Source organism: Beta vulgaris, chromosome 6, assembly GCF_026745355.1.
Source record: "Beta vulgaris subsp. vulgaris cultivar EL10 chromosome 6, EL10.2, whole genome shotgun sequence".
Classification (NCBI taxonomy): Eukaryota; Viridiplantae; Streptophyta; class Magnoliopsida; order Caryophyllales; family Amaranthaceae; genus Beta; species Beta vulgaris.
The window spans coordinates 60,901,854-60,913,788 of record NC_079207.1 but is presented as its reverse complement, the minus strand read 5'-3'; the positions used below and the strand labels follow the sequence as shown (position 1 = coordinate 60,913,788).

Below are 11,935 nucleotides of genomic sequence, written 5' to 3'. Positions count from 1 at the left end.
TAGTGGATCAAGTAGAGAAATCACAATTACGATTTTATCTCCGGATCTCAACGAGCTTTGTGAAAATTACACGTCAAAAGTTAATTCTAAAACTATCATGTGACCCTTGATTGTATGTACATGAAATCTTGTTTTAATTACTTATAAATGTGGTTCATGAAATTTCGGTGTATAGTACTTATAATCCTACAGCTGCAAATGTACATTTCTTTTTATTAATGGTCAATCTTGTCGAATCATTAATTGGTTGCCAGTATGAGGAAAAGCTTTTAATATGCACTTGGCCAAATCAGTGAATCACCATCTTATTATTCGAGCACAACGGTATACAGAAGGATCAAATTTAAGAGCATCTCCAATAGTTGCAAAATAGGACTTGCTTGCAATTTATAAAAGTTTCTAGCTAGTAGCCCAACCATTGAAGTTAAACAAGCAATATAGCTTAAGTGAGCAATGTTGCTCAAACAAGCTACATAGCTTGCTTTAAAAGTGGTAGAACCCATTTGTTAAATTACCAATGATATGCAAGAATAAGAGCTTAGTTAGCAAAGTAGGTCACATTCAAGCTAGAACTAGTTGTTGCTTGCCATTGGAGTAGTATGTAGCTTAAATTTATTGTAGCTTGAAAAGATTATGTGACATGACAAACAACATAGGGTTGTTGCTTGCCATTAGAGATGCTCTAAGCAATTTGTTAAAATATAAAATTTACTAACTCCAATTTAGGCAATGAGGAGATTTTCAAGTTCATGGATTGCAAATTACAAACCATAGCTCGCACGAAACGAACTTCTCGTTTATAGCTTTCTCAGAGTTTGGCGATGAGCCCATTTTGAACAGGCTTAGCAACCACGCCATTAGTTTCCTTGCTATCAGATTCATGTGTGTTGGGTGGTACATCAACCGCTGGTGAACAGTTGAAAAATCCATGGGGCTGCAGAAGTCCAGTAGGGAAAAGAATCATTACATGAGTGTCATCTATTCAGTATTAAGAATGGCAATACTGGCTGAAATCATACTCCGCATAACAATGACCATAAAGCGATAAAGACAATAGGGAGCAGACAAATGATTCAACCTATTATTCACATGAAAAATTTGCAGGACATCGAAATTTTAAGACATCTCTTCTTATTCTAGTTAGTGGAATCAAGAATAAAAACTCAGTTATCAAGCCTATTTTTTTTTTTTTGTTTTTGTGATGAAATTAAGCAAAACTCATTGTTCATGGTTCACATGATGACCTAGAATTTAGTAAACTAATTTTTTTCCTTTTAATTGGCCAACCATGTCTGATCCAGCAAAAGGGAAGATAGCTTACCATGAGCATAAACCCCAGATGTTCCACTGGCATGACTGGCCAGTCCTCAAGACGCGGTATATGTGTCAACCCAAATACGTACCTACAGCAATTTAAAATACAACTAAATGCTCAACAACATATGGAAGTTTAACGGCAACCCAGATGTTTGGAGCTTCCCCAAAAAAAGTATAATAGGATACCAGAAATGTGTTAAGACTGTTAACACTCCAACAAAAAAAGTCAAATAAAATGAAAATGAAAATGAAAATCACGGAGAGAAAATTTAATTAATTTAGACTTTAGAGGTATATGCACATGCAAATGCATATTTCAGCCTATGAAACCAGCACTAATGAAAGAAAACTTACCAAAGAACTATATCAGCCTCTTCCAAGGAGCGATCCTTCTTAACCCAAGTGGCCAACCCTTCCCCACTACGTGGATTTTGATTTGGGAACTCTCCACCAGGATACATCTCATTCTGAGCATAAGATGTAACCCACAAGTTATGCTTCAAAAAGGCAGCCCTTCTCAGAAATTTTGCCTCAGGACCTGCTAATGGCAAACAGTTTGACCCTGGTACTAATTTGTAACCAGTTAGTTGCCCAGTACGGTTAACAGTTCGTGTATTCCTCACCTAGATCATGAAATGAGATTCACATATTAGCATCCACTGCCTAACGTAAAAGGAAGTGTAAAATGAAAAGCAAAGGTGTGAAGGTAGATCGATAGTCAACTACTAACTGTAAAAATTACATAGCAGAGGAGCACAGAACAGACATGAGGTCACATATGGATATAATCAAAGCAAACGAAACAGCTTTGAGCTTAGCACTAGCTCACCTACACTGATGATAGTAATATTAATTACTCTTGCAGTTTTTTGATGCTCAAATTTCTTCATAACCACCCCTCCCCCTCCCCCTCCCCCCAAAAAAAGAAGGGCATAAATTAATGATTACCCATACTAGGTTGCTTGTGAAGGTGAAGTGAACACTGCAGCAAGTATCAAGTGTGCCATGAAAACTATTAAAAGAGCAATTTCTTATGAGATTGATGGTCCAGAAAGCGGATTCCAAACTGGTAAGTGTTTCATACTAGTCTATCAATAGAGTAGGCTTAAAAAAGTGCAAACTTGCTATAGAAGGGACACTAAGACATGATCATTCGATAGAAGCTGCACATATATATATATATATATATATATATATATCTGTCATCACAAAAAAAAAAATACAATTGTTGAAACCAATCGACACCAAGACCAATCAGAACAGCACAGATCACAATAGTGCTTTTTAATGAACTGGACCATGGTGGCAACGGTATGAAGGGATCCAATAAGCCATGAAGTATCGAATACTATAAGCATTAGGAGAATGCACCAGCTACACATTTACACCATATCTCAATTTGTAAAATCTAATTGTTAATGTTTCTACATATGTTGAGCAATATCGACACTACGAGCAACATCTCTACAAGATATCCACAGAATAAATGCAAAACTAGATAGAGATCAGCAGTGAAGAGACAAGACTATCTTACAATCCAATGGCGGGCAGTCAAAGGATTACAATCGCGCATTGCTTGTAGCTCAGATTTAAGCAGTTTCTCCTCAGCATAGAATGCATTATTGTGAACATTGTCCTTCCCAGGTTCCTCTACCTTGACATTCAACTCAACGATCTACAAAGAGAGCAGTATATGATTTAAGTGAGCTAAATCATACATATAAGTTGCCAAACTCAAAGAGGCAGATATCAACGCTGATCGCCTTATTCCAGGACGTTATTGCTTATTTCAGATCATAAAAAGTAAGTTCACTTTACGGGAAAAAAAAATCAAATAGCAGAAGAAGTTCATATCAGATCAGAAAAATGCTATAGCAAGCAATAATATTAAGAGTTACCTGATTTAGAGCTTCACCGGGCTTGCAATCAACAGCCATGTCCATACGAGCAACAAAGAAGTGTTGGTGTACTGGTGCATACAACCCAGGAGCAATTGTAGTACCATATTTTCGAACTTCACCAGGCAGAAGAGCTCCTAAGCTGAGAATCCCAGTAAGTTTTACCTCAGCTTCAATCTTGCCATCCTGTAACACAATCAAAAGTCCAAACCTTTGGGTCTCCAACTAAGAGCAAATCAATTGAGCCTAAGCAATTAAATTCACCACTTCCTATTTAACTAATAAAGTACAGCACTGCGCTTCTAACTAGTTAATTTTTCTTGTCTACCAACTCACCTAAGTGGCTCTTTGGTTAAATAATAAAAAGTTAACTTACCAAGAAATTGCACTATCGAGGGAGTGTCTTCCCTGAAAGATTCAAAATTGTTAGCTTAACAATTCTTGTTTCAACTTACCTATGAGGGCAAGGCATAAAGCTTCGTTTATTTGGTCGGGAGTCCGAAATTATATCAACCAAAGCACCAGACTACTCAAATTATTCGTATTCTATCTTATCAGACTAAATATAAATTAAGTGCAGAAACCAGGGTAGAGAGAACTTGCCTGGTAAAAGTGCCAGTAGAATCCATACTCATAATTGGCCACTGTGCAGATAAAGGATACAGTCAGCCTCCTAGATCTTCTCACCTCGGCTAACCCTGTTCGCCAATCTTGATGCTTCCATAACATTCCATGATCTTCCTCGTGCAAACAGACGCAATTTTCAATTGTTTCAACACCTCCAGTAAAGTTTGTAAAATGGGCATCAAAATATTTAATAAAACCCAAACAATCACAACCCTACAGCATGGGAAAAGTATCAAAAAACACGATTACTTCATATCATATCCAGATAATTTAGAAGCAAACAAATGACTTATGATTGATTATTCCAACAATGAGAAAAGAAACATCAATAGGCAAATATCTAACCTTTTTCAAAGAGTGTGCATTCTTGCCTAGGCCATCTTCACCAGCATCAAATGCATTTTTCCTGTAATGTGGTTCGTTTGGATCACCATAAGGAACCACCATCTCAACAAAGCTTAACCTCTGAGCTACAGAGCGATGGCCTCTACTTCCATCAACATATGCAACAGAATGTATAACCAAGCCTTCCCGAGGAGTAAAACCAATACGGAAACTCCACTGCCAGCCAAAATCCAATGATAAGCAGAGAGAGACTAGGTATAACAATAAATATACCAGAACAAATAGAAAGTTTCAAGGCAAGCTTCAACATATATTAAACAAGCACCTTTTGCCATTCAACATAATGGCCATTCACGCGAAAACTAGGCCCTTCAGGCTGAAGAATAAGTAATGGCTTTACATCACTTCGATCAACACCTCCTCTTGTTTCACCAGGAGTGTAATTTCTTAAAGGATCAGCAGGTGGCAGAGGAACAAGTTTCCTGTCTTCAAACTCAACCACTACCATATTTTGCATATCCACGAGGACATATATTCCTTCTACTGGACGAGCATATCCATTCTCCATCGGGCAATCACTCTCAGTTCGGCAGAAAATGAGTGGCTTAGCAAGTCTACGCCTTGGGGCATCAGCCTCGCTGTGATAACCAACACACCTATAGAACAAAAACAATAAAAATTATGAAAAATGAAAAAATAAAATCAGCAAACCTTTTCTTACAGATCAGAAGTTAAAAAAATATTGAGGAAATGAAAGTCACAGAAAACAGGTAGACTTTGAACTTAAGCATAAATTTTTTCTCTCACCATGCATCAACCATAACAAGATCCATATCCTCAATACCCCTCTTTTTCATAGCCTCACGAAAAGGAGGATAATCTTTTACAACTGCTTCACATTCAGCATATTCTACAGCATCCTGAAAGAACGTGACAGTATTAAATAAGTTTAAGCAACTAATGGCGCACGGTAAACAAGGAGACTTTTACAGCTATTAAGTAGTCCAGTAATAAAAGTATAAAGACGGGAAGTTAAGGAGGAAATTATTTGAACAACTTCCTGGGATAGCGGAAGAAGTGAATACGCATAACATTTTGCTTAGACATGGTATTAATCCAGCACAAATGCAATGTGATGATAATATTAATTTTTGTTCACTTGTTAACCCCTTAGAATCCTAATTCATCAATATGCACGCCATCATAAGCGTAAGTTGGCAAGTCGAACCATATACCCATGCTACCCATGCATTGTTTGACATTCTTAATTACCTACTGCTAATCTGCTATACATACAGCATCTGCTGACCTCTAGCCTTGTTCAGCAGTCAGGGGCAGTAGATGCCATCTCACGACACGAGTTGTCACTTTATTGCTTCCAAACAGATGTGTACTTGATGGCTATAAATGCAAGTCAATATATTCTACATTGGAAAAAATTGTGGTGAAGTAATTCAGCATTTAAATTTAGCAGGATACTGCATCCATTACCAATCGGTTTCCAAAAAAGCCTCACTGTGTCTGTAGACTTGGGCCTAGCACTCCCCTCAATCCCCACTCAAACGTTTCTCCACCACACTAGATAAATAAACTCCACAATCGATGGCCAATATCTAATAGCTCAAAACTACAGAACATCAATATTCAATAATCAAGTTGGCTTTAATTTAGAAATTAAATGTAATATCAGAATCATTCATATCAAGGTTTTGAGTTCCTCTCTTTCCGTTTCCATTTAAAATTAATCTTAAGATTTGATGTCTCTTTAAATTTATTATATTCTTTATGACCTTTTTTAAACAACAGCTGAATAAATGTACTATAAGTTACATATCTAGAATATCATTCTCATTAGTCACAAATCTATACTTAGAAAAAAACAATACTGGATGAAAAGAAAAGCAAAGGATAATATTTTGAATCTGAAAAGTCTGAGAGAGCATCTAAGAATGTAAACAAAGTGTTCGAGATTAAGCATTACACAATCTCCAAGATAGTATTTTTCAGTGCCATCAACAGAGCATGTGAAAATGAATAAGGCATACTATAGTAGGTGAAAGGCTTAATTATTCTGATAATCTTTTAAAGGAAGCCAGCCTGAGAGCTAGAGTCTACCCCCCCCCCCCGCGCCGAACAAACACAAACTCAACACCAAACTCTAAGAAGTTGAGCTTAATTTGCAGCCAGTAATATGGAGGAAAATTCCAAGTATATTAAGAGAAAATTTCAGAAGATGATAGCATTATTCACATGAGTGTGAATGGCCAAACATATTACTATATATCATTGCAGAACATACCATGGGAGGCTGAACATCAGGAACAACTTTGGATGAAATGACTTTGCCCCTATGGTGGCCTCCTCGAGTAGTTGCATGAACTTCTAGAAGTTCCACAACCCATATGCTAGTCTCATTGGACTTTATACTGTAGACGATGAGTCTTGCCTGTCGTGGAGGAAGCTTTGATGGTATTACATGTCTGCCTCTCGTCCTGGTTAGCAGAGAGGGCTGAAAAGGAGGAAAAAAATATGCATCTGCCATAGCAATTACATGCTTCTCTGGCTCCACCAAAACCACTTCAATAAACCGCATGCCATCTCTCTCCTGACAAAACAAACAAACATGAACCAGAATAAAAAAAAATATTGCATCTTATATTCATCTATGAATCAATCGCTACCATTTGTTATGCAGCCAACAACTGAACCCAATAACTAATAACAATTGAAACACCAACCAACCTCAGGGGTTGCTCCAGCAGCCCTGACAGTAGCAACTGCCACTTTGATTTCAGTAGCAGACAATGGATCTAATGGGTGGCTTGTTCGAGCCTTCAATGGCATCTGGATCACTGTAAAAGAAGCACGGTGAGAGAAAATTAAGAGGGGAGGGGGGAGATAAAGAGATGGATCACATGTGAGGTGTTACACTTCATTCATAAATCAACCATTAATCAAAGAATACAATTATGAATTCAACACGTCAAAAATTTCTTTAGAACAGGAGAGAAAGATAGTGCTGGTAGGAAAATGACATCAATCTAGTCATCTACATACTTTATCTAACATTCTAACTTCACAGAATTTAAACTTTTATGCAACTATGTCTTGTCAGCATGATAAGGTTCACCAAACTTGAAAATTTTAGAACTTCCCAGAGAATCAGACATTACTCTATGAAACTGGCGCATTGAGGTATTGAGTCTTCAAATAATAATGTATTGGCAAATTCTTCTACCAACATTTGCTTACACTACTATCTGATCATATATTCTTGCCTCTCCCATGGCTAACCGGTTCATGTTGATGAAAGGTAAACAACAGCCTAATCAGGTTCGTGCTTATGGTTGGCAATAGAGATGGCCAATAGTGCGGGCCAATCCAACCCACCCCGCCTCTTGGACCGTGTGGCTGAACCCGCGAAAAGCCTGGTCCAGACCATGCCGGACCGTGAAATTGGTGGGTGGGCCGTGGGCCAAATTTTTTGAGTCCAACCCACAACAGCCCGCTACTAAAAGTCTAAAACCGACCAGCCCGGTCCACGAAACTGGTCCAATACGGCCCATGAACCGGACCAGGCCAGCCCAAGTAATTATTTAACCAAATTGTATATATTTTAATCAAATTGTATATATTTTAAACAAATTGTATATCTTTTAATCAAATTGCATAAATTATGATTCAATCAAATTTAAAAATAATGAATTTATTCATCAATATTAATAATAGTATATATTTTAATTAATTTTAAAGGTTTTATGTAACAATAATAAATGATTCCATTGATTCAAAAATTTTCAAAAAAAATAAATTCTCATGCCGCCCTGCCAGCCCGCTACGCCCACGAACCGCCAGAACCGCTTCTCGAACCGTGAAAACCGGTAACCAAGGAAAAAAACGCGGTCGCGTTCGCGGGAACGGTCGCGTTGTCGCGGGAACGGATTGTAACGGCGAAACAGAACGTTTCGCGGCCAACGCGGCGTGAATTTTTCAAAAAAAATCACATTAATATGGTTTAACCTTATTTGCATTTTTTTAGTTTATGAAGTATTATTACAAGATAATATAATCAAATCTAATAGAATATCGTGCTTCCTCAACTATATAATTAAATCATAAAAAAAAATTGGCCAATGTTTGAAAAGAACGGATGTAACGGGGATAAAAGCGTTCTAACGCGGCGAGTTCGCGTTACGGAACGGACAATGCGGCGAGAAGTACGTGAATTCTATGATGGCATTCTGTAACGGGATTTCGCGGAACGGCAGATCCAAAATCCGTTACAGAACGGCCGTTCTGTAACGGAACGGGAGAGTTTTAATTCCCTGCCGGTAACACACCAGTGTGATCCAAGATTTTTCAGTCTGTGGACCGGCCCGCCCAAACCGTGAATTTCACAGTTCGGTCCTGTGCCATGGAATCTCAACCCGGCCAACTAGGGCCCAAGGACCAACCTGCACTAGTGGCCATCTCTTGTTGGCAAAGACGAGATTCATAAAGATTATAGAAATAGCCCTTTCAAATCAACACTAGAACAAAGATTGCTTCTAAATTTTTTTGCATAGACAACATGAGAAGTACCTCGCTAGGGTCCTCAAGGCCAATGAGATAGCTATTAATTTAATAGAGGAAATGGCCTCTACAATGAAAAGAATATAAAATAAAATGCGGGGTAGAATTTAAAAGGCAAATGGAGCAGAGAAAAGCTAATAGGATTAAAGTATGACAATTTGATCCTGGAGGAGGAGCTCAGAATTTTTTTAGAGAACACTTTGGTGAGAGAGGAGAATAGGAAAGGAAAAGTACTAAAAGGCGATAGAGAAGCTAAACAAAATTTGAACTTAATTTAAGGAGCCAGCCAAATCTTGAAACTTTGAGAAATAGTAACTGTAATAAAAGAATTAAAGAAGGAGAAAGTGTGGGTCGGAATGAGAGTCGAGACTATTTTGGGAAATCATATACTTGAAAAAGCAAGAGTCGAGACTATTTTGGGAAATCCATTTGATACAAGTGTGAAAGAGACAAGTGTGAAAAATTATGCTGGAAGGAGAGAGTAATTAAATAGTTCAACTAAAGGACATGCAGATAAACACACAAAGGGAGGATGCATACTCATTACTCCCGAAAGCCATTAAATAAGAACCATAAACAGGACCTCCTACTATCTTGCTTCCTATTGTAGTTGTAAAAATTATAGTGGCAGATTTTGTATAATAACCATGCTACCATGATCTCTACAGTGAATCATACACTGCTCCATCATGCCCGATCTTTTACCCACTCAATTTTTCTTTCTGCCAATTTTTTTCCTCTTGCAATCTCCTAGTGAAATTTTAAACCATTTAGCTCCCACCTCATGCATCTTGATTTTGAGGTCAATAACAATTGTCACTGGTGATTTTCTTTTGCATTCTTTCTCTTAAGATGCTTGCATATTCGAAAAATATATCATCTTTGCAGCCAGTAAATTGTAAACTAGAATTCCCTTGATTGGCCAACACTCTACCCTAATACTAAAGCCAATCAAATAACTGTCCAACAGTAGTTCCCTAAAGCTCATATGGAAACCTTTATGCACAGTTTTCAAAGAACTACCTTTTTTTGGTATAGCTCCGTCCCTATCCTAATTGGAAACTTTAGCACCTATAAGCTATAGCAACTGTGAATTCACAATTTAGATTCTTTAAAATGTAATAAATATTTATTTAAAAGAAGCATTTCCTATATTGTGTATGTTTAGGTTTCCTTGCCTAATCCTTGTAGGCTTGTACTACCAAAATTCCGTCTCCTTGTACAACCTATATATATTGTGGATACAATAGAACCCTCATCAGAGATTTTAGTAGGCATTTTACCCCTATGTTCCGAATTGTTTGCTCCAGTTGACCTTTTTGTAATCTTCAAAACACATCTTTAAAGTTTAATGTCTTTTAGCTATGTATAAGTGTGACTTTTACAATGTTACATATTTTGCAAATACACGTTAGGACAAATCTAGCAAAATTCCCAATCAAAAGAATCACTATTATATATAACGAAAATATGCCGTTAAAGTTGGAGAAATTTGACCCAAACAATATAATGGAACAAACAATTAGGATGTATAGTTTGATGCTGATGCCTCCATTTGTATGATTAACCCATAACATTAAATAAGCAAATATCATAAACCATAGCCCATTCCTCGGGTTCGCCTTAACAAACATACATCGTTGCAGGTGGAGAAACGCAATCTTAAACTTGATGTAACCAAATAGAAAAATCTAATTTACTGTTCTAATAAACATTATAAAAAGAAAAAGCAACTCTTCCCAAGCTAGACAACTTGATGCTTCTCTATGAGCGCTGTATGGGAGTAAAACACCAAAGCAACAACCGATGAACTCCATCTATACTATATACAGTTAGATCAAACTAAACAATTCACCTCAAAAAGAAAAAACTTAAGAAGAGAAATCTAAAAAATTTCAAATAAAGTGTTGCTCACAGTAAGTGATCACATAAACATCCATACAACTTTACATGTTTATAAAAATCCATCTGATAAAAACATACGCAAAATTAATCAGATATACCGATAAACCTCGGGATGATTAAATTAAACATATCTTCTAATATTATTGCTTCGATAGTAATGAATTTCGTATCACAAAAAAAAACTAAACTCTATTCATGAACTATATCAAATTAGCAAAAGCACAGTATCAGTAAAATATCAGGTTTCGCAAAAATCAACTACAAATTCTCAGAAAAAGGAGATAGATAACCTTTAGCTTTGGCAGCAGCATTAACGTTAGGGTTTTCCGGAAGCGATTCGACAGGACGAATCAAATTCGGCGGTCTCTCACCGGAAACCTTATCGACGATCGCCGGCGATTGATCGGCGACAGAAGACGCCGGAGAATTGGTGATGTTGCCGGAATCGCAACAGGAAGAAGAAGAAGACGGCGTTTTTTGCGAAGTTGAGGCCATTGAAGAGGATTAGAGATCCCACTGTAGTGATAGTAGTAATTATCGTCAGCAAAGTACTCCACAATTGACATACAGCAGCACTTTCTCGCTCTCTTTCTTTCTCTCTCCTCTCTCTCTCTCTCTGTTTTCTCTCTCTCTCCTCCGCCACAGGAGAACGAACGATGAGTTGTTGTTGCAGTGATGGAGTTGGGAAGGGGAAAGGTGGGTGGATTTTTATAAGACAGAAAGAACAGGATTTCACGTGTAATGGAGCTGTTTTTGGCTTCTTCTTTTTAAAGGTGTAGAGAAAACAAGATAATTTACCATAAAGAGGAACTTTTTTTCAGTTTGTGGGTTACTTTTTTTATTGCTTTCCATAGGTCTCTTCTTGTTCACTAGGAGTCTAGGACAGTGGTCCTCCATAAAATAAAGTATAAAGTATAATGGACGTGCTCCAACGATTTGAGTTGCTAAATTGGTTTAAACATACAATGTGGCACCATTTAATTGGTCTTTTTTGTGTTCAATAGATCTCTGAAATTTTTGGAGGGAGTTGACTTGATTAAAGAGGGGAAAGGAAGGGGTATTTTTCTCAAATGTTAAACATCACTATTTTTCGATATGCAAAAATTACAAAAAGTTAATATTTGGATAATACACATTGAGACGAATCCAACAAGATCTCACATAACTATATTTTTGCTTAAATACAAATTACAAGACATAGTCAAAGTCATGTATGTGAATAGTGTAAAAACTCAAAACAAGTAAACTAATAAAGACCGGAAGGAGTATTA

At 37.1% G+C, this 11,935-nt stretch overlaps 1 protein-coding gene across 1 annotated transcript; it reads right to left on the bottom strand.

Annotated features, from left to right (window-relative positions):
- Positions 1 to 542: 542 nt before the first annotated feature.
- LOC104897280 (amine oxidase [copper-containing] zeta, peroxisomal) lies at positions 543 to 11,422 on the bottom strand. Its single transcript, XM_010684131.4, has 12 exons — positions 10,955 to 11,422; positions 6,930 to 7,039; positions 6,487 to 6,792; positions 4,995 to 5,107; positions 4,513 to 4,843; positions 4,188 to 4,403; positions 3,819 to 4,055; positions 3,216 to 3,401; positions 2,852 to 2,992; positions 1,672 to 1,940; positions 1,322 to 1,403; positions 543 to 934 (listed from the first exon to the last, which is right to left on the bottom strand). Exons 1-12 carry the CDS (start codon positions 11,157 to 11,159, stop codon positions 809 to 811), a joined length of 2,322 nt encoding a protein of 773 aa, XP_010682433.1. The 5' UTR covers positions 11,160 to 11,422; the 3' UTR covers positions 543 to 808.
- Positions 11,423 to 11,935: the final 513 nt, after the last annotated feature.

Bases quoted from the DNA above. Each gene is read 5' to 3' on its own strand.
- LOC104897280 (XM_010684131.4), bottom strand. From the start codon at position 11,159: ATGGCCTCAACTTCGCAAAAAACGCCGTCTTCTTCTTCTTCCTGTTGC. The intron at 5,108-6,486 runs GTATGTTCTGCA...ACGTTCTTTCAG, and splicing joins CTGATGTTCAGCCTCCCATG to GATGCTGTAGAATATGCTGA. The intron at 3,402-3,818 runs GCAAGTTCTCTC...ATTGTGTTACAG, and splicing joins TCTACTGGCACTTTTACCAG to GATGGCAAGATTGAAGCTGA.